This window comes from Varanus komodoensis, unplaced genomic scaffold (genome assembly GCF_004798865.1).
Source record: "Varanus komodoensis strain SLA01 unplaced genomic scaffold, ASM479886v1 scaffold23, whole genome shotgun sequence".
In the NCBI taxonomy this organism is placed as follows: domain Eukaryota; kingdom Metazoa; phylum Chordata; class Lepidosauria; order Squamata; family Varanidae; genus Varanus; species Varanus komodoensis.
Window position 1 is genome coordinate 3,524,433 of NW_025335627.1, and position 23,427 is coordinate 3,547,859.

Below are 23,427 nucleotides of genomic sequence, written 5' to 3' on the forward strand. Positions count from 1 at the left end.
GAATCCTCCTTTTGAAGCATTTTACAGGTCTTCCATGTGACGCACAATGTCCCCCTGTGATCTATGTAGACATGAATAGTGATGTGACGGGGAGAAGGTTGTATGGATAGAAAGGAGTTAATAAGCCCTATACATTTCTATCCAGAAGTTCAATGGGATTCTAGGACTGAAATCTTATTTCCTATACACATTTCACTGAGTTTAAGTCTGGGGGGGGGGGCATGCAGGGAGAGGTCAGGATACTGTTTTTAAGATAAATCTCTATTATTGCTAGGTATGGATGAATCTGTTTTGATTTCTGCAAATATATATCCTGTATATTTTTTATTCAGCTTAATGAAGGATAAGTTAGTTTCATCCCATTTTTATAGCATGGCAAATTTTATTTAATAAAGATGAATTTTATTTAATAAAAGTCCACATTAAAATCTATATGAATTTTTGTACCTATTCCCTCTATTGTCATTTTTCTATTACTGTTGCAGCACAGTCTTATCTCTCATTTTTTGCCAAGGAACCCAAGGCAGTGCTCATATAATCCTCCTTCCTTCCATTTCATACTTCATGGTTTTACTCCATTGTATGCATGTGAAGTTTGTATACATTGTATATGTGGTTCTTCTTATCTATGCATAGGTATGCATTCTCCCAAAATGTATACAAAAAACATACAGTGGGAAAACACATTCCATGGAAGAAATACTTTAGAAATTCATAATGCATATATAATGTATGAATTTTGTGCACAAGTTTTGATCAGTGCAACTGCATTGCAACGTCTGGCAAAATGTGAAAAATTAAAAAGAAATTCCTTATTACTTAAAGCATGGTAGATCAGGTCACTGTATTAAAATTTGGACTTAATTTCCCTCCCATTCCTAAATTGCAGGCTTTCCTTTATGAAACGGAGTAAGAACAGCCCTGGATGCTTCAGCCAAATGGCGTTCAGAATTGTATTCTTTCACCACCACATTGCTTTATTCTGTTAGTAAGCCCTTTGCTGAATTTGCAATATTTATAATAAACTTAAGCATCTTTTGCATATGCTGCATTCTAGGTTGCATTCATTTCATGAAACATGATCTACTACTGAACTTAATATTGCAGCTATTGCCAAATAAGTGTTCATATGTGCTGGAAAAGAGACCCCCCCCCCCCCCGTCATGAAGCAGAGTGGGGCACACAGTAGCAACTTGTACCACTTTGCCTCCCCCTGCCAGAAAGGAACAGCCTCTGGAACAGCCACCCGCCCTTCCCCTGGCGCCTCACAAGTCCTCGCTGAGCTGCGGCAAGAGCCCCACACTGGAAAGAGCCCAAAGAGCGGGTGCAAAGGTAAGGGGAAGGGGGGCATGAGGTAGTGGCAGAAGGGGCATGGCGCAAGGGCGATGGAGAGAACAGGTGTAATTTGGCAGCCGTGGGTCCTGTGTTTCTCCCAAATATGGTGGCAAGGAGCTTTGGGCTGGGCTGGTGATAAGATCAATCTACCAGATTGTCCCCCTGAAAAAATGGACATCCTTCATTATCCTTTGCAGTTTAGCAGTTAGCTGCATGGAATTTTATTTATTTATTTATTTAGGCATTTATATGCTGCCCCATTCGCCGAAGCCTCGAGGCGGCTCACAATATGAAGAAAATTACTAAAGTGACAATATAAAAAATAACAATATAAAATAAATAACAATATAAAAGAAGTCGCCCTGGCCAGAATCTGCCAGAAACCTCACAGACTCTGATGAGCAAATCACTTAGAAATATGCAATGTGCTGTAAGGCATCCCCTTTGTACAGAACTGACATTAGGGATATGTTTGTTCTCCACTCCAGAATGGTTTGATATTTTGCAGTAAATATCTACAAGTAGTGTAAACTGGACTGATGCCTATTGACAAGTGGGTACCTTCCCTTACTCTCTATATCTTGTTTGCTGGCTTGTTTTAATACCTTAGTTCCTCTCTCTCCTGGACAGCCTTGGAATCCCTGAGTTCCATTGACCCCCGGTGGTCCACGATCACCCTGTTGAAAGTAAGGAATAATGCAACAGTTAGCATTTATGCCTGTTTGCTCATAGATGGACTTCAGAGTGATGGCATGAAGGAAAATGGGTGAACGAATAAATGAATGGAGGGAGGGAGGGAGGGAGGAAGAAAAAGTGTAGGAAGCACCAAGTATAATGGGTCAAATGCACAAGTTAGTATGGATATTTTGGATTAGCTACACTACTGCATATGCTTGTGTTTGGAGGGCGGGGGAGGGGGTCAGTATAGGGTGATGTTTGGTGTATTGGACCAGGGACCTGGGCATGCATGTGAGGCTGTTGGTGAGAGGTTTTTGTTGTAAGGCGGCTTCCTTTCAGTAGCACCACAACAAAATGGGAGGGACAGCAGGCACACACAAAATTAGACACTTTAATTCCCCTCTTCCTTTTTTTCCTCTGGACACATGAAAAGGAAGGATGAGTACTTGAAAAAAGTAAATTTACTCACCGGTCCACCTTCATCTCCTGGATAGCCTCTGTATCCATTTTCCCCTGGAACTCCCTTTAAAAACACAATGCACATGGTTGATATTTCCACTTAAATCCATATACATGAGATTCCCTTTTAATATCCTGTGTTCTCTTCTTTAATCTCCATTCAAAACCTTTTTGACTGTTTAAAAAAATTGATGTCTAATAAACTACTACTTTACTACTTTTACAAACAATAAACTAGCTTAACTAAGCAAATTATCTCAACAAATCTTAAGTCTAGATTGTTATCTTTATGATCTTTCATGAAGAAATAATGCTTTTCTTCTCTAATTTTAATGACTTGCAGATGCTGAGCTAATTTCTTGTACGTGGAGTTCTATATCAGTGTTTATAATAAGAGCAGGCTAAATTATTCCTTATAGGCTCAAGGTAATGCACACGATTTGACTCATGCAGCAGAAGATTCTGCATGCCAGCATTTTATTCATTAAACTACTGCCAGTCTCTGCCCAGATAATGGATAAGAACACCAAATTCTGAGTGAAAGATGGAAGATTTGCCTTTTGTTGTTATAATTACTGAAATTCTCTCTCATACCAATTTGACACTTGGTAAATTTAAAGAGACAAGATTGAAGTAATGTATGGGAGCCTGGTTCTTTCCAGATTGAATTAGGTACGTATATCACCTAGTTCATTACAAAACAAAACCTGGGATCTTAATAGACACCCTAGGTGTGCTGATTTACTAGCTGCATTTGGAACTTACTGCTCTATGAATAGCCTGATCATTAATTGTTTTTGTTAGTAGCAAAGTTGTGCCCAACCCATCATGGACAACATTCCTCCAGGCTCTCTTGTCCTCCACCATCCCTTGGAGTCCACCCAAGCTCACACCCACTGCCCCAGTGGCTCCATCTATCCACCTCATCCTCTGCCGTTCTCTTCTCCTTTTGCCCTCAATTGTTCCCAGCATCAAGGTCTTCTCCAGTGAGCTGTTCTTTCTCATTAGGTGGCCAAAATATTTGATTTTCATCTTCAGTATCGGGTCTTCTAAAGAGCAGTCAGGGTTGATCTCCTTTAAGATTGACTGGTTTGATCTCTTTGCAGTCCAAGGGACTCTCAGGACTCTTCTCCAGCACCACAATTCAAAGGCCTCAATCCTTCAGTGCTCAGCCTTCCTTATGGTTCAACTTTCACAGCCATACATTGCAACTGGGTAAACCATAGCCTTGACTATACGAACTTTTGTCGGCAGGATTTTTAGTATGCTGTCTAGATTTGTCATAGCTTGCCTCCCAAGGAGCAAGCGTCTTTTAATTTCTTGGCTACAGTCACCATCTGCAGTGACCTTGGAGCCCAGGAAAATAAAATCTGTCCATTTCTTCCCCATCTATTTGCCAGGAAGTAATAGGACCAGATGCCATGATCTTAGTTTTCTTGATGTTGAGTTTCAAGCCAACTTTTGTGCTCTCCTTCTTCACCCGCATCAAGAGGCTCTTTAGCTCCTCTTCACTTTCTGCCATGAGAGTGGTATCGTCTGCATATCTGAGGTTGTTGATATTTCTCCCAGCAATCTTAATTCCAACTGGTGATTCATCTAGCCTGGCCTTTCACACAATGTGCTCTTCATATAAATTAAATAGGCAGGGGGACAATATACAGCCTTGCCAAACGCCTTTCCCAGTTTTGAACCAATCAGTCGTTCCATGTCCAGTTCTCACTGTTGCTTCTTCACCTGCATACAAGTTTCTCAAGAGACAAATATGATGGTCTGGTACTCCCATCTCTTTAAGAACTTGCCACAATTTGTTGTGATCTACACAATCAAAGGCTTTAGTGTAATCAATGAAGCAGAAGTAGATGTTTTTCTGGAACTCCCTAGCTTTCTCCATGATCCAGCATATGTTGGAAATTTGATCTCAAGTTCCTCTGCCTCTTCGAAACCCTGCCTGTACTTCTGGTAGTTCTTGGTCCACATACTGCTGGAGCCTAGCTTGTAGGATTTTGAGTATAACTTTGCTAGCATGTGAAATGAGTGCAATGGTGCAGTAGTTGCTCATTAATTAGAAACATAGAAACAGAGCAAGTCAGAAGGGGTCTCCCAGGCCATCTAGTCTGACCCCCAGCTCCAGCCGGCTCTGCTCATGACATGCCTACCATGTGCATGTCTAGTCTATCCTTGAACACCCTACAATACAAACACCCTACAATTGCAATATGTCTAAAGCCCTGGTGTTCTCTAAAACTAGAAAACAATTTAAATGGACTTTAAATGACAGTATCATTAAGCAAATTTTCCACATAAAATAGGTAGTCAAATGCAGAGCACTGGACTCTGGTAAGAACAAGGTAGACAAGTCACTGCATCAGCAAGCTTCAGCCAGTAGCATGTTTTAAGATTCTTTTTTACTCAAGGTGGACATCATATCCCCTCTGCAATACCAATTTATACAGCAAAGACCTTGGCCCAATCCCTATTGGGATTTTGGGATTTCATTCCCAAATGAAAAAAGTCCAGACTGTTTTTCTGAGGAAGTAGTTGGGCCTCCTGCCTGTGTGTGAAATGCAGCCATTTGTCTGGAAGCAGGGACCAGTTGAGTGCAAGGCATGGATTGCAGCCTTTAAATGGTGGCCGTTTTTACATTTTCTATCAGCTCCCAGTAGCTATCTGTCTCTGCTGCTTCCTGATATGTGTGTTAACTGATGGATGAGAGAAAAGGACTAGGAGTCACACAGGCTGGGTTCCTCTGCAGAGGTTCTGGGCAGCTGGAGAAGTCCTGCTTTCTTGTTGTTGATTAACAGAACTGGATCCTCAACATTTGAGAACTGCTGCTACTACAACTTCTTCCTCACTATTTCGTCTTAATTGCAATAATTGCTATAATAATGGATTTACTCCAGCCCCATATCTGTACACATTAACTATCCCAAACTACAGAGGAGTATTTATTCTTGTCCATTTTAATGTGCTCCCATCAGCACTATTAAAAGGACGATTTAATAAGAATCAATGAACAGGCATGTTCAGGTGGTGCTGGAGCAGTAGAAATAGTGGAACACTCTCTCTTATATTGCAACTTTTATAAGTAATACTGAGAGGAATTGATTAAACCATTAATAAAATATCTTTATGGGAATAATTCTTCCACTCCAGTACCTATGTGTTTAAGGGATGTATCATGTTACTGGAAATGTTGGTAAGTTTTTTATGACTGCAATGCAGTATAGGAAAAATGCAGTCACCTGTTTAAGTGAAAATATTGTATAAATTGTACTTGTTTTAACTGTTAATTTTTCTACTGCTATTTTATCTTTGCTTTTTAATCTTCCTGGCCTGTCATGGTATTTTAAAAAAACAAAAAGACCATAGGTATGCCAAACACAAGAACTATTTGGGACCATTCTGCTTTGAACAGGAAATCCATGGATAACCACACCAGTGTCATATCACAAACAGTTTTAGTAATGCACTTCTATTTCAGAAATGACTTGATACATGGTTTAGAGCCTGATATTTGAGGAATACAGTTCTGAAGTTACCCAGGCAGAATCCCAGGGACAGGCTCCCTTTAGGCATTGTTGCTAGAATCCTAGATGCTCAGTTTCCACAAATAAAGCATCTCACCTTTGGTCCAATTAAACCTGGCAATCCTCTGTCTCCCCGTTGTCCAGAACATTTGCATGGCACACCACAGCATGCCTTTTCTGCGATGTTATCCTGTAAAAAAAGAAATAAAAAGTAGAAACATAGGAACACAGAAAAAGAATGAGCCATAAGGGACCTCCTGGGCTATCTAGTCTGACCCCCAGCTCCAGCCAGCTCCACTCATGACATGCCTACTATGTGCATGTCCAGCCTATGCTTGAACATCCTCACCAATGGAGCTTCAACCACCTCCTGTGGAAGCTCATTCCATACCCTCGGAGTCCTAATGGTCAGGACGTGCTTCCTGACATCTACCATAAATGTTTGTTCCCTGAGCTTTGCTCCATTGGAATGCGTCTTGACCTTCACTGCCAGGGAAAAAAGGCCATGACCCACTTCTCTGTGGCACCCCATCACGTACCTGTATAGCACTGACAGGTCCCCTCTGAGTCTCCTCCTCTCAAGGCTGAAAAGACCCAGCTGCCCCAGTCTCTCCTAGTATGGCTTACCCTGCAAACCAGCTACCATCCTAGAGGCCCTTCGCTGCACTAATTCCAACCTTGCTATAACCCTTTTGTAATGAGGGGCCTAGAACTGAACATTATACTTCAGTTGCTGATGCACCAGAGTCATAGAGAGTGACAGTAATACCTCTCTCAATCTAGAAGCCACACTTCTGGCTATGCAACCAAGGGTGGTGTTTGCCCTCTTGACCACCGCATCACACTGCTGACTCATGTTTAGCCTGCAGTCGACCAGCACCCCAAGATCCTTTTCACAAGTGCTTCTCTCCTGCCACTTGTCCCCTAACCTGTACTTATGACACCCATTCCTATGCCCCAAGTGCAAGACCTTACACTTATCCACATTGAATGCCATCCTGTTGTCCCCTGCCCACTTCCATAGTCTGTCCAAATCCTTCTGGATCTGGAGTATCTGCTCCTCAGCTGTAGCCACCAACCCTATTTTAATATCATCTGCAAATTTATGTTGGTAAACTAGAAAGCAGATAAACCTCTTTAAAAATCACAAGCTATTTTGCATAAGTAGTACAGTGTTCCTCCAAGCCAAGTTCTGTGACTTTTTAAAAAGTAGGTTGGGGCTGTTTAAACACCAACCCTGTTTCTCAAAATAAAAATATAACAAAGAAAATGAAGGCAGGCACTGAATGCTTGCATGGTTTAAAATTCATTTGACCATTTCAGAGGAGAATGCTATTTGAAAAGGTTCTATTGCCTAAATTTGAAATAACCTTAAAAGATATTTAAAAAGCTAAATTAAGATAAGGGCATTAAGATATGAGCAAAGAATATTTCCATATTGACCTATGTCTTCATGTCCAGAAGTAATATAATAGCAAACCAACCCTTAATTCATAGTATGTGGGAAAGCCAGTGCTACAAATGAGTAAAAAAAAAAGAAATGAAAATAGGACACTTTGGATACTTCACATATAAATATGTTGCAGTTGTGCCAGTAACCCAGCAAAAGCTACAGCTGCAACGGCTACAATGCTGAGCTACACATCAGGATGTTCGACATTTACCTCTGCCATGAACTCATTAGAGAGCATTCATTAAGTCACCCCTTTCTGTCTCGGCCTCTCATTTAATGTCCCCGACCCCCAGCCCTGCCACACCACCTGCAATATGAAGATTGGCCAACCCTGCCGAATTACTGTAAGGCTCGTACAATAAAAATCACTTTGATCAATCTAAGTTTTATCATTTTCTTTAGCACTGATACAAATCAGCTTCAGGGACAACAACTGCAGGTCTCAGCTGTAATACGAGTAACTTACAGGACAGGTTTGGTTACCGAGAATTTTGGTTACTAGAATAACGATTTGGCATGCTAGAGTTTCTCATCCTGACGCCTTTCCTTCAAGAACAGCAGCAAGTACAGTTCTTGCAATGCCATGAAAGGCAGGGGTTCATGGGCCAGCGGGGAATATTTATGCTGCCCCAGTGGTGACCAGACATGATAACCAAAAATAGGTGGCAGAAGACAGTCTTGCAAGAAGGCAGCTAAAACTGTGCAAGCCACTGCTAACACACCCCGGGAGAGTACAGCTGAAGCGGATCAGACATATTACAGATATTAATCATTTACCAGTTGTTCTGCCAATTCAAAATCTAGATCCAGCAGATTTACTCGGAGAGGGCGATTATAACTAAAGCCACGCCCAAATTCCAGCTGCATCACTTCCTCAAAATTTGCCACTCGTTCCAATCCTACAAGGATGAGAGCACTGACGCCTAGAGAATTGGAAGAAAATGCCATTAGTCCTGAACACTGGTTCATTATTTTCAAAGTCTTTCTCTGTACAGTCCTGTAGGGATCCACCTTGCCCTCTGTCAATTTTGATTTTTTCTTAGTTGTTATTTTTTTCAGATCTAAACTTCATTCTCTCCTGTTTCCATATCAGTTTTTTCGTTTTTTAAAGTTTGCACAATAAAGGGTTACATTTCATGTGCATTCATCCAAATCTACACGTTTCGTACATGAATTTGCCTAATAGGCACAATTTTTGCAAGCATTTCTTCTCAATATACTGCATTCTCTGTAACTTTCATGCATCTATGCCCTTCTGTGGGTATTTTCCCCACAGTTACACATTTTTGTATAAATGTTTTGATTGGAAAAACATGCAGTGCAAAATTAGAAGGCACTCTCTTTGGATGAGAAAGATGATACAGCAAACCAGGTATTCCCTTGCCATCCACTATATAACAGGAGATTTTGCTAGCTACACTGGATTCCACATAGCACAAAGCAGGAAATCTAGAGTGCTCCCCACCCCCGCACCCTTTTAAAATTATCTGGCAAAAGGCACTTCATTATATAGCCCTTCGTGCACCATCGTGGTATTTAAAAATTATGAAAATATTCTTTTTTCTGTTACTTCACTTAATCTTCATGTGGTGAGCAATCTAGTCTAGGATGACCTTAACATGTAAATGCATGTATTTACAGTGTTGTTATTGTGGGGATAATATTGAGAGCAGCAGGAGAATGATGCAAGCTGCTTTAAGTTCTTTAAATAAGAAAAATATAGAAATCTTATAAATAAATACATAAAATTCCAGTTTTGTGTGCTAATAACACAAGTGTAAAAATATCAGATTATGGCACTGCATTTGTGAGTAGAGGACATGCACTGTGATCTCTCATGACTAACTGATCTGAAAGTAGCAAGGGTTGCAAGCATATACGTAACTTAAAATGCAAATTAGAACTAATCTATTTATCAGCATGAAAATACAGTATTGTAATAAAACACCTTCTCTCTTCAGATCAGCAGATGCAGCTGCTAACTGTCCTTTAGCACCATCAATGCCATCAGTTAAGTGTATCACCACCTGGGAAAGGAAATCTTTAAGTTATTGGACACCCGTTGTGAAACACAGTAACACACAAACATCATTGTAATGTAATACAAGTCAATTGTTGCCACAGGACTAAGGAATTGGCCTGGATCACAATGCAGATGGCCCAAAGGGCCCGTTCTGGTCCTACCCTCTGTTGGAGGGGCATCTTCTGCCACCCGTACTCTAGTTTTCTTTTCGGGGAAGAGAGTAGGAGGATGCAGAAACAGGGGCCAGCAAACAGGCTGGCAGGCTCTGCAGTCAACTGGACTAGATATGGCATTTATACAGTGACTTGTCAAACTGGACATCAGGGGAAATGATGGTCTCCCGTGGTGTGAAGAAGGTGAACAAGACCTGCATGGTACCTCTGTTTGTTTAGAGGAGAGTAGTGGTTTATAGGGGTGCTCAGGAAAAGGGTGCTGGGGAAACTTGTAGGTTCTGGAAGCACATGCTAAGTAAGATTCATTTGGCAGAGGAGGGAACCCAAAGGAAATTTAGTTACTCGGGAGGATTGGGCACAGGGTATAGATGCACACCATGAAAATTCATGAAAGCCACATCTGCAAACTGTTGGGCAGGGCCGGTCAGCTATTTCCATGAAAATTGTATGATTAATCCCAGGTGAGCAAAAAGAAGTTAAGCAGTGCCAGCTGCCTAAAGTGGAGCTCAAATGGCTTTTTCTAAGTCCAGCACTCTAGAACAGCTTTCACCAACTTCGTGTCCTTCGAAGTTTTATACCACAACTTCCTGCATTCCTGGCCATCGGCCATGCTGGCTGAGGCAGCTGGAAGCTGAAATTCAACTCATCTGGAGGGTGCCAGGTTCAGGAAGCCTTCGTCAGTTCTAGCGCAATACCTCCTCTGGGTTGCTTTAAAAATCTTCAAGATCAAGGATTTAGCTGGCAAACAAGATTTTACCTGGGATATATTTGCCAACTTATTAGTAAATACAACAAAGTAAAATTAATTCCTTCTCTAAAATGGCAGTCAATAAGTTTGTTTCTTTAGAATGACATTTGGATAAGGATCAAGACCATCCAGTATGGATTTTCTTTTTCTGTAGCAATTAAAGGATATTTTTCAAGCAAGCAAGAACTTAATGAAACACTCAGGAGACCCTTTGTCAATGCCCATTAAACAGTGTTTGATACTACACTTTTACAGTAAGTCCACCTTCCGGGTTATTTGCTAGTTTTAAACTGATTTTTCTTTTACTTGTCCATTTGATAGCCACCCAGAAACTGGAATTTTTCCTTTCCAGGAATGAGAATAGAGTGCAAACTTACCTTCACGCTTCCACCAGGAGCTGTTCTGAACTTATTCTGATAGGATCTGAGTGTCTCTGCAGTTAGGACATATGGACCACCGTTACGCATGGCTTGGAACTTCTCGAACAGCTCTGGCTGGTACTCAGAAAAGTCAAACGCTTCCACAGCCCCAGAGGGGGTTTGTGCCATGATGGCCACGCGCACAACTGGAGGCTGGTTGCGAGTGCAGCTAATTCTCTGCAGTTGAGTGATCCTGTTCAGAATGTCTTCAACCTGTGATTCAAGTGCTCTCTGCAGATTGAATATGTTTTGTCCTGGTCCAACATCTGAGACATCAAATCCCAGTATAATATCCAAACTGCAATCTGGAGTGGATGAAAGTACAAGTGCATTATACACAGAGTAGGGAGAAACTGAATGGTTGCTATACAAATGTGTAAGAAATTACCAACCCAAAAATAGTGTATATAAAATTAAGTATCAACAATTGTCTTAGACTTGGTACATACTCCGGTTGTTCATGGATAGGACCAGCTTCAAACTAGCAAATTATAGAATGTAGATCTTTCCATGGAAGTTGTCCTGTAGAAAAGTTTTTGACCCCTTTGGACCCTCTCTTTTGCCCAAAACTGTGCATGGGATTAAAGGGGGAAAATATTCTTCACGGGCATCAGTTCAGATATTTTCCTTCATAAGCACATGTCATGTGCATGTGTGGAAATTTAAAGAAAAAAGGTGGTTGGGTAGAAAGGCGTAATTGCACCAACACAAAATTGGTGGTCCTGATATGGATTGGGATCCCCTACACTTATGCAAAAGTAAAATAAAAAGCCATGAGCACCGACACACCACAAGTCATGCAGGCTGTTGCTTAAGCCTAAGCTGTCCAGGGACTGAGTAAGCCAAGTTCTCCTCCTCCTCCACCCCCATTAACGTTTTTTCTTTTTCCCTCAACTGCCAATCTGAAAATTCTGCATAGCCTGGAATGTCAGAAGTCCTTCTCAGACCATTTTTGGTTTTTACTTTTAAGAGCTTCCTAATTTAACATTTGAAGTTGTACACTTCTGCATTCCTAAGTAGCCCAGAAAGGATTTACAAACACACAGCCTTGTTTTAGATGGCTCTAATTCACTTCCATACTGAAAGCAGCTGAGTGCTGGAGCTCACGACTCGAGGAAGCATGAGGGACCATGTTTTGCTGCATTCCTTATCTTCCAGCAGCCCGCTTTGCTCCAGTATTTTCCAGAATACTGTGAGCTGGAAGGCACTCTGAACTTGCGAAAGTAGAAAAGGTAAGTATGTTTAGTCTAAATTATGGGAAAGCAGCAGATACTACCTCTTGAGACTTCTCCCACACCTCGGCACAACTGCTCTTTCATGACATCATTCAACGTAACCAGCACGGCTTCATTCAGCTCTGAGAGTTCCTGGGCTGTTGCAGCTCTAAAGGCTGTGGTGCTGTCACTGGAGAGTTTGGAAACCTCACCGAGGTCAATGTTTTTCACGCCAACTGCGAATACCTTGACACCCTTCTGAGCCAGTGACAAGACTGCCGTCTGCCCATCATCCTCAGGCTTGCCCCCTGTTATAATAAAAGCGATCTGTGGGACTCTCTGGTCTGCCCTGCTGCCAGCCTCCTTCACAAAGTGTTTTGCTTGGATGTGCTTGATGGCTGATCCAGTTTTAGCAGCTCTGCCTCCTTTGTACACCGTTTTATTCACTGCCTCTAGGATCTGTTCCTTGTTGGAGAAATCCTTCAGAAAGAATTCATCACTCACTTCTGAGCTGTATTGCACTAAGCCAACTTTAATGGAATCCCCTTCTTCATAAATAGCATCAACTATGTCATACACAAAGTCAACGACTTTTTGGAAATTGTCTCTTCCAAAGTTGATGGAACCATCCAGCAAAAAGACGATGTCTGCTTGTTTTTTACCATCTAAAAGATTTAAAATGGAGCAGATGTTAAACCATTGGAAGAAGACAAACAGAACCACAGAATCTATAAAACAAGGGGTGGCCAATTCCCTCCCTTGGAACCCAGCGGAGGCTGCCCCTTCCCATAATTGGTACTGCTGAATATGCTACCAAAATTTTCTTTTCATGCAATTTTTCAGTGGCATACTTGCAGCAGGTCTAATTGTCTTAGCGTTGTCAAGAAGCGGGTCTTGGGCACTCAGATTTTGGAGTTGCTCAGAGTGACACTGGTGCAAGCTTTCTCCACCATCATTCTTAATGCCAGGCTGAGTACAACTCTGTCATCATACCCCTTATCATCAAACATGAAACCCTCTCTTTTGGCACCAGAAAACGCCAGATATATTGTTAGCACAGCACCGTATGAATTGATCTTGGAGCCTCCCAGTCTTTGAAGGGCCTTCTCCTTAGCAAGATGGCACATACTCCCCTCTGCAGTCTTGGAGGGGAAATACTGTATGACGCCAATGGCAGAGAGGGTTTGCCCTTGTGGCACCGGAGAGGCTGAAACAGTTGGACGTGTTATTTTTTTACTGCCAGTTTTATCAAGAAATACAGGCCAAGTTTATTTCTCATCTGTTTAGAAGGTGGCCAGACAGATCTGATGCTGGGGTCGCCCAGAAGCTCCTTACAGGCATCAATGCCTAGCTAACAGTTTATTGTGCTAAGTTTTTTGCAGCTGCCTCCAAGATCCACAAAGATACTGTATGCAATGTTTTAATTTTTTAATTAGAAATCGTAACTGGTCATTTTAAACAAGTTGATATCATTTGTTTATTGATATTTTGTCCTTTAATACTTGCAGTATTTTAAACTATTGTGTTATTTGTAAATTGTTTATTAAGGACAAGCTTGTCACTTGCCCATAACAAACTGTTGCTGCTGCTACCAAAATCCAGCAGTGCGGCAGGGAAGGAAGGAGAGGACCCAATTTCTCCATTCAAAGAAGGCATGCAGGGATGAATCAGTATTTTTGTTGTTGTAAGAAAAAATGGAACCAGCAATGAGGAAACAAGGAAGAATTTCAAATGGAAGACAGTGTCTAAAAGCTATTGGAACAGGGGCTGGCTGGCTCCTCAGCAAGTCTCACTGCAGTATAATCTGCAGAATCTGTGGGTTTGCTTTTCAGTGAATGAGGAGCTAAATGTCTGAGCCCATTCCTTCCATTCATGTTGATAATGAACAAAAATGGGAATAAAAATGCATTTTTAATTCTTCGTCTCACTGCTGAGACACCAGTCAGAATTCAGCCCCATGAAAAAAGAAGCGAAAGCAGCACTGTGCAATGCCTTCTGGATAATAAAGAAAGCAGAACCAATTGAATCCTTTTCAGGGACTGGAGTCCATGTTTGGTTTGGGGAAGCAAGTGTTCCTCTATGCTTGGAAAAGCAGGTCTAACAATGGCCTCAACGATGTATTGGGGGTAGTCAGGAAGATGAAGGACGGGAGGAGCTTTGGGATGGTGGGAGAAGACAAACTCTCTTCCTGTGTGCCCACCCATAACATTTAAATAGTTTCTAACTTGCACAATATATTTACTAGATGAATCAACCTATTATTCCCATTTATTTTTGTATAGTTAGTTTTATATTATGAAAGGTTGCTCTTTTAGAAATTATTAAATACATTATAATTAAATATGTCAGAGCAACTGTTTAGCCGCACTCGAGAGTTTGTGTATTTCTTCCCCTGAAATTTTAATATTATGAAAGATTAAATAGTATATAACCAATATCTTCAGATTAGTGGATTTCTGGCAAGCAGACCCATCTTATAAAGTGTGCATAGGATTGTAACCTGAAAGCTATCTTGATCCATACTTGATCTAAAAAAGTGTGCACTTTTGAAAGAGCCACATATGTAGCCTGAGTTTTTCTTTTTCCTGCAGCAAGTCCGACTTCTGAAGAAGCAAGTCCACTTCTGTATTCAGTATGAAAAGGGACTTGTCCCTTTGGCTATGGGGACTGCTGCAGTGAAAAGTAACGCACTGCCTGTGTGCAGTTTTCTATCTCGAGCATGTCTCTTCTTTAAATCGCATCAATATAAATTCTAACTTCCTCTAGAAATTACTGCATCCCAAAGGGGTTACTTTAAATGAAAGACTGACCAGTAGGGATCTCAGGAGGTATTACTGTTGGTTCTTGAGGTGCCTCAAATGATGCAAAGAATCGTTTCTCTATTGCTGGGAGCTGGGTAAACTCTTTCACAACAAACACAGTTCTAGGATCATTGGTAATCCTCTGCAGTTCCGCGCTGTCTGCATTCCTCGCTCCTACACCCAGACCCTTGATCCCAGAGGACTGTATCACAATGGACGGTCTGCTGACATCATCCTGGGATCTCCCCCCAAGCAAGAGAACTAAGTGCTGTGGGACTCCGTCTTCTCGCCTGCTTCCTGCAGATTTCACAAAGTGGTGCCTCACAACAAAGTCCAGAGCCTTCCCAACATTCAGAGGAGAACCTCCTCTGTACCGCAAACGGCGCAGGGCTTGTATCACAGCGTCTTTGGTTGAGTAGGTTTTTAAGAAGAACTCAGAAAATACATCATTGCTGAACTGGACAACACCAATTCTCACTTTGTTTGGTCCAATGTCTAACTGCTGGACAATTCTGATGATGAAATCACGAATGTGAGGGAGGTCATTTGGCACAACATTGGCAGAGCTGTCAATAAGGAAGACAATGTCTTTTGCTTCACTATCAATATCTGCAGAGGGAGAAAAACGGGACAAAGCAATGTCACTGATTTCCTTCTCCCACCAGGGTGTACACTTTGCATGTAAAGAAAAGCCAGGCTCAGTCCATGGCATTTCCACTCAAAAGAATTTGGACTAGCAGCAGAAACTGCAGAGTCACTGCTTGTTGGAGTAAGAGGCCATACTGAGGTAGGACTACCAGTGATCTGACCTGGTATAGATGCAGCTTTACAAATTGCAGAGTTGTACGTGGTTGATTTCTATGCGCAGGGATATTGGGTGTATGAAGGGTGGACAGGCGCAGTGTCTGAGAGTCAAAATTTGTAACAGTGAAATGCAACTTTGCATTGTACCTACAGAGGTACTTTTTCAAAAATATGCAAATTGCAGCAGCTGGGAAAGGGATGAGACAAGATATGCAGCAGCAGGAGGAGGATCATATATGTAGCTTGGCTCTGAGACACGCTTAGAATGTTCCACCTCATCTGGTGCTGGTACAAACTATACTTATGAAATATGTGGCTCCATATGAAATATGTGGCTCCACTGGAAAAAACAATCATCCTTTATCTTCTGTAACTGGAACCATGGCAGGATACTAAATGGGCCTAGGAATGTGCTCCTTATTTTGGGTTGTCATATTGTACAAGGTTCTGAACCTAAAAAATTACTGTTCTTATTCAGTCTTTCCATTTCTGAACTAACTTAATGCTAAAATAACCATAACTTTCTAAAATATCCTTGACCTTGGAAATATTTTTTTAAAGCAAGCCATGTTCAACATAAGCAGCATTGCAAAGTCCATTAAAATAACAGTTTGAGGGAAATTAGGGGAAAAAACATATGTTGATTGTGAGGAAATAATTAATTTTATTTGAACTTTTGCCTGGAAATGAACCATCTCCCATTAGCAAAGAGGTTAGCTACGGCCTGTCCCTTGTGTAGCATCAGAATCTTGTGGAGGTATTGCCTCCGTTCAGCAGTGCCACAGGTGGGAACAGCTGGGGCTATGCCCTGCTTTAGGCATCATTCTGTGGACTTTTTAGCAGTCATGAGGCTGCTGGAACTCTGCACCATCCGTGGCGATAAGGGGCCAGGTAAGACATTTCCCTGGGAGAGGCTAGAACCAGATGGCTGGGGGCAAGGCAGAGATGAGGAAGTGGCTCATATAAACAATGGCACTCTCTTACCTGGAATTACTGATACATCACCAATGAGTGTATTTATCTGCTGTGCGGTTAGTGTTGTGATAGGGGTTATCAGTTTCTGCTCCAGATTAGGCAGGTGGCGAAAAGCTGACACCTGAAATACATATTCGGGGCTAAGAGCTATTTTGACCATTTCTTCACGATCCACATTCTTTCCAATAGGAAGTGATGCCACACCAACTCGCTTGACTTCAACTGCAGAATCCTCTACAATATCGTCAGGATCACGGGAAAGAAAGAGGATTAAAAACTGAGGGGCACCCTCTTCTAAGCGGCTTCCTGAAGGCCTGGTAAATATATTTCTTGACACATATTCTATAGCGGACCCTGCATTCACTTTGTTCCCTCCTTTGGGTCTCAGCCTTCTTAGTGCAGCTTGTACCTCATCCTTGGTAGAGTGTGCGTTCAAAAGAAATTCAACCTTGGGATCTTCACTGAATTGAATCACAGCTACACGAGTGTTATCAGAACCCACATTCAGATTGTTTACGAGTCTTTCAATAAATTCAATAATAGAATTAAATTCACCAGCTGCAGACTTCGAGCCATCAATAAGGAATACAACATCTCTTTTTATATCCCCTGTAGAACAAAGAAAGAATTTAGATTATACCAATACAAGTAAATTACACTAGCAAATACATTAAAAGCACCCCTGCCTCTTGTGAACAGACTGATGTTCATTCTAGGCTACTGCAACATAGCACTGAATGCAAGTAGAAGCAAGAGACAGCTTACCTGTACTTGCACTCCTGTGAGAGGTCATCCCTGTGCTTATATGTACAGGTTATGTGCACAAGCAGAACAACATTCAGAACATGCCAGACCTGGACGGACAGAACTTTGGTGTAGACCCTGCACCCCCTGCCATCCTGCACGCTAAAGGCATGGATCCCACTAGTCTGCAGCATGGGAAGGGATTAATCCTATGGGATGTCAAAAACTGGGGAGGAGGATAGGTTGTGTGACTATACAAATGGCCATATGATAGCAGATGTTGGAGGAATTTGTAATAGGCTGAAATATTTTCATTTTATTTATCTATTTTTAGCTGGGTTTTTCCCCTATCAAGGAACTCAAGGCAGCTTACACAATTCTCCTCCTCCTCTCAATTTTGTCATCGCAACAACAGCCCTGTGAGGAAAGTTACACTGGATTTCTATGGATTTGGCCCATAGATTCCTTAGTGAATTGGCTTTTTCTGAGTTGTAACAATTCTTTGGGCTAGAAGGCTCTTTTAAAGTTAAGTTAATTTTACATTCCAGAACTGTATGAAAGTCTGGTCATACAAAACCATGGAAAGTTTGAAAAAATAAACAAAAATAGCTTTGCATTTTACTCCATAGGCTAAGGTGCAAACATATGGATGAGGAAAATTTACATATTTGCACGAATGCAAACTTTTGGAAGCTCAAACATGGAGAAGTGAGATTGTTTACAAAAGGTGGCATTTGTACTGAAGGGCAAGATTATTCAAGTGACCCTGAAGCCTATGAGGAAGGCTGCATGTAGCTCCCAGTAAGCTCAAGGAATGCCTAGTAAAAGAAAAGGTCCAGGAAGATGCTTAGAAGAGGACTGAAAAAGGCTGGGTACCAAGGCTGATTTTCCAGACTGGATTTCATTTTCCAGTCATTGATCAAGATATCCTCCATCTTGGAATTAAGAAGGCCCACATTGTCAAAAGACAAGTCTTTGATCCTGGGATGAACGTCCTGAGTTAGGTCAGAAGAGCACAGGCAGCATAAAGCCACTCCTCCCACCACTGCTTCTGATGCACAGTCTGCCTCGTCATATGTAGTGTTGACTTGCTGATCAGCCAGATAGTGGATCTCAGCCTTAAAATAATTTCTAGGCACTCTTTGTCCTCAGCCAAATGATCAAAGGAAGATGCAGACCCAGATGCCCACAAAACCAGAGAAACCATCATGGAGATTTTGTACCCACGGCATCAAGATTTCTCCTCTCCCAGGCCACATGTATGGTGGAAGTTTTTCCTGGGATTATTGGAGGAGGCCTCCATTATATAACCCAAAACCCATATGTACATTTCCCTTTATATCCCCTATAAACCAAAAAAAAAAGAATCTGGACTGTGCTAATAAAAGTAAATTATATTAGTGAATATGTGAAAAGCACCCCTTCCTCTTGTGGACAGACTGATATTCATTCTAGGCAACACAGCACCGAATGCTAGTAGATAACAGGCCCTGATGAACTGACCATCAGATGCACCTACTCAGCATAAGCATGCACAGTGTCAGCGAGAGACAGCTGTGGCATCAGCTAAAAATGTTGATGGAGACATGGACACCACTTTGAGTGATAGTAACCTGGGCCAGGTACTGGGTCAGTTGTACCAGGAACAGAAGAGCATTGGAGGCACACTCAGGATATACCATGACGTCTTGTTGAGCTGGTGCCTGCTTAGCGATCCCAACAATATAAAGAGCCAATGGGGGTTAACAGCAAGATGGACAATGGAACGAAGGCTGCTACCTGATGGACGGATACCATATGACTCCTTGGTACCAAAAATCAGTCCTTGGGGTCGCGCTGGGTCGGACACAACTTCGCAATGAACAACATATTGTTAATTGTTGTATTATATGAAGTAAAATGGAGCTATAAACTGGTCTCCTGCGGAGCAGGCACACAATTTTCTTTGTGTTGGGTTTTTTTTTAGTTATCAGTTGGGTTATAGATGTTAATATTATTGATATATTTTTATATGTATTGTATCAACTGTTTGTATTTATGTTCTGGTCTGTTAAAAAGAAAATAAAAGGGGGGGGGGTGACAACACTTTCCAATAGGGTACAGAAGTAAAAAGGTACAGTGGCATGGTCTTTTCCACCTGCATACCAGAGCAAAAGGAAGATGCTGGAAGGAGGGGAGGAGGATGGGGTGGGCCGGTGTGAATTGCCCTTTGTTTGCACTGCAGTTATCTGTAACGAGTCATCTGGCCCTCTCTGGAACGGTGCCTGGTTAAGTTCAGCGGCATTTCAAGGATGCTCACATGCTGACTTCTAAAAGAGGGTTTTTCTCTGGCCTAGCAATCTGTCAATGCCTGCATGATTTTCCCAATGAAAGTTAAACCTATTGATCTGTACATCAGTTTCCAGCAAGGCCACATGCATCAGTACCAAAACTAGGGCTGGAATTGACTGTTCAGTATCAAGTGGTTTAAAAATTTTGCAAGTAGGGCTTAAAACAAGTGTAGCAGCTGTTACTTCCACTTTTTGTCTTTCTCTTTTTTTTCTTTCTCTTTTTCTTTGTGTGATCTTCAGATGGAACAGGAAGGTGCTGTTTGGACTATACCTTGCTTGGCTTATCCAAATCAAATATCACCTTGGAGCTGGAGGTATCTCAGTACACATCAAGTCACAAAGCGTTTCAGTATCAAGTTTGATACCGATGCAAAAGCTTTGGATTCAAGGGGGGGAAATGCTTGTCAAGCTGAGTGTAAATTTGAAGCAACAAAGGACCAGATGATGCTGACTGCACAGATCAATAAAGAGATGGCATGCAGAAACCACTTCTGCACTGCAGAGTTATCCGATTACAAGGCCTGTTCCCAAAAGAGAAGACACAGTGATCTGTAAGCATAGACAAGACAAGCCCCTTCTGTATGGGTCTGACGACAACTTGGGCAAGAACCAAGAGCAAATGGAAATAGTTATCAATGAGGAAATCTTTCCTCCACAACTACAGCTTTTTAAATAGTATACTGGAGGCCAAAAGGGAATGAAAACTCTATGGGAGAAAACATATAAAGACAAAATGGAGAGAATGACGCAACAGAGACAAAACAGAGGGGAGAAAAAAGAGCTGATAAAAGGAACCGAGTATTGAGCAGTTCTTAGGAAATCTCGAGAGCTGGCGATTGTTCCCACTGCTGAGCTGCAGAAGTGGCCACTGAAGGGGAACTGAGTGGAACAAGTTGGAGCATGTGTGATAGCCATGGCAGGAGGGGATGGCTGCCGCCAAAACTCTGCCAAGCTCCACAGTGTAGCAAGTGCTGCTCTGAGGAGGTGCAGAACCCATGAACTTGCACCACAGAGTTCACAAAGACCTTACTCAAAGAGAGTGTGGCAAGTCAATTAGAAGCTGTTTTATCCCACAGGTGTAGGTCACAGTTCATGACACTGAAGCTTACGATGCCTGAGGCACTGTGGAGAAACATGCTGTCTTCAGCGATAACTTAATAAACAACAAGGGGCTTTCTTTTTCTGTTGGGAATGGGGCACAAGAAAAAGAAAAACCTCAGGAATCTCAGAACAATCTCAGATCAGCATATAGTCTTGTGAGAGATTTTGGCTCAGTTCTACCTTTATGGAGCTATGAAAACTCCACTCTGGATACAGACGATAGTATCCAGAGACTTGAAAATGTTAGAGATTATTATTATTATTATTATTATTATTATTATTATTATTATTATTATTATATAAATATAATATAAATATATAATATAAAATAATATATTATATATAATATATTATTATATTATTATATTATATTATATTATATTATTATATAGAAATAATATATATTATTTCTATGCCGCCCCTTGAGATCTGTTATCCTCAGCTGTTTTTCATACTGCAACTGAAAACTGCTTTTGAAAGCTTTTTTTAGTGCTCCTCCAATAGTCTTGTGCCCATTTTTGGTCTAACTGTTGCCCAGTGGAATGTCTTTCTGTGGCTGGCTTATGGCCATAATCTGATTGTGTGCCCATTGTCAGAATCATTAAATAACACAAAATACATTTTCCTTCACCTGAATCAGGGGATGATGGCCTCAAAGCGTCTATTTCTGCCCTGGTCAGCCGAGTCACTCTGTCGGCAATGAGTTCCTGTACGGTATTCAATTCGCTGACACCAGAAACAAGGAGTGCAAATTCAGGAACATACGAAATTGCCCGGAGTTCAGTGATATCTGCATTGCCGATGCCGATGCCAAACGGCACAGCTCCCTTTGTCTTCAGATCCATGGCAGGCCTTCGGATATCATCTGTTGACTTCTCAGCGGTCACCAGTATCAAGAACTGTGGGACACCTTCAGATACTCTGCTTCCAGCCTGTTGTGTGAACACATGGCTAATAAGGTAGTTGATGGCAGCTCCTGTGTTAACTGGAGAACCTCCCATAGCAGACACTCTCTGGATAGCCTGGATTATATCTGCCTTGTCCAAGTACTCATTCAGAAGGAACTCCGGTTTTATAGTATTGCTGTGTTGGGCCAGAGCAACCCGGACTTTGTCAGGGCCAATATCCAGATTATCAATCATCCTCAGTATAAAGGACTTCAGTTCTGGGAAACTACGCCTGATACCATCTGAACCATCTATCAAAAATACAACGTCTTTCTTCTGAGCTTCATCAACTGTTTGAGAAAATTGGGAGTTAGGAGAAAAAAAATATGTAAAATTGAAAGCCACGTCAGTAAAACTTTAGGATGTTCTCATGTACATTTAAGCAGATAGATGTTGCATTAAAAGAAAGCTGAGAGGAAAAAGGAAGGCACCAGTACAAGCAATGAAGAGAAGGGAAAAAAACCCTAAAATGCATACAAGAATCATTAAGAGGTCAAGTCATTTCTAATGTCACAGACTCCAAGAAAAGAGTCTCTTGACTTGACATGCATTGGGGCCTCAATAAAGTTCTCATTGCCTCCAATAGTAAATAATTTAGATAAATTTCTTCTACACTCCAACCTGTTGCCATCCAGATGTTCTCAAGAGAAATTCTCATCAGCCCCAGCCACCATGGGAAATGGTAAAGCATGATGGGGATTGTAGTTCAACACATTTAGAGGGTACCAGGTTAGCGAACTCCTCTAGAGTTATTATTCACAACATTGTATTGTAAGAAAGTATGAAGATGTACAGCATTCTGTATAAAGGATGTAGAAACTGCATTTGATAATGGCATAAGAGGGAGTTATTTCTACTTTTTTCCAGGTAACTTTGAATCAGTAACTCAGTGATGCTCAAGATTGCCAACTTCCTCTGAATGCCAGCTCAATGCTCATCTCTCCTTGATTACAGCATTCATTTTCAATCACTGTTCCTTTTGCATAAGCAGGAAAATTGAAGAAAATGAATAGCTACGGAATGTGAAAATTCTATAAACAAGTTCCAGATCTGTGCCACTTTCCCCAATGCACTAAACTGTGACTGATTTAAACTGTGTGCATTTTGAGAAAGTTGCACATTTTTCAAGTATGTGTTTGCAGATGCAAATTCAGAGATTTGTAAACCTTTTTGAAAAAATGGACTCCAATTCACTTGTGTGATTAAGATTGCCAATGGGGCAATTTTGAATAATATGTGAATAGAAAGAAAATTGTGACAGATCCCTAACATTGAGGAAATTCTGAAAAACATGGCAAAAGCTAATGCAATGCCCATCGTTCTCATATTCTTTCTGCTCTATTTTGTGGGCATATGTTGCCTTTTCTCTCACATATTGGTTGTAATGGCTAAAATTTTGAAAAGGTTCTTCCGCTTCAATGGTTCAATGAATTGGCCCAGCAGATATTGCAGGGTGGGGGGAGGGGAGAAAGACCATGCATCTCGAAATATGCTCCCGAACATGCTCGTGTGTAGGCAGTAAAATTGTGACCTGTAAAGTCTCTTCTCTGACTAGCCTAATCTGTCCATGGATAGAATAAATTTGCTAGGGAAGGCTAGTTAATACTGAACTCATTCAGGGCCAAGCCTAATTAGGCAGGATGTCCAATTTTATTTGCATCACTGGTGCAGTTTATTATAGTTGTCCAAACAAGAT

General features: G+C 41.4%; 1 protein-coding gene across 13 annotated transcripts in view; it reads right to left on the reverse strand.

Moving 5' to 3' along the window:
- Positions 1-23,427, reverse strand: part of COL6A3 (collagen type VI alpha 3 chain) — a 130,853-nt gene that overhangs the window by 61,039 nt on the left and 46,387 nt on the right. For all 13 annotated transcript variants that reach the window (XM_044431959.1, XM_044431960.1, XM_044431958.1 and 10 more), the window contains 10 exons: positions 21,416-22,021; positions 16,619-17,218; positions 14,840-15,439; positions 12,092-12,694; positions 10,774-11,120; positions 9,401-9,479; positions 8,230-8,375; positions 6,097-6,189; positions 2,483-2,536; positions 1,941-2,012 (listed from right to left, as the gene is read on the reverse strand). In XM_044431959.1, the coding sequence (XP_044287894.1) occupies positions 1,941-2,012; positions 2,483-2,536; positions 6,097-6,189; positions 8,230-8,375; positions 9,401-9,479; positions 10,774-11,120; positions 12,092-12,694; positions 14,840-15,439; positions 16,619-17,218; positions 21,416-22,021 (3,200 nt within the window). The remainder of the gene's footprint in view (positions 1-1,940; positions 2,013-2,482; positions 2,537-6,096; positions 6,190-8,229; positions 8,376-9,400; positions 9,480-10,773; positions 11,121-12,091; positions 12,695-14,839; positions 15,440-16,618; positions 17,219-21,415; positions 22,022-23,427) is intronic.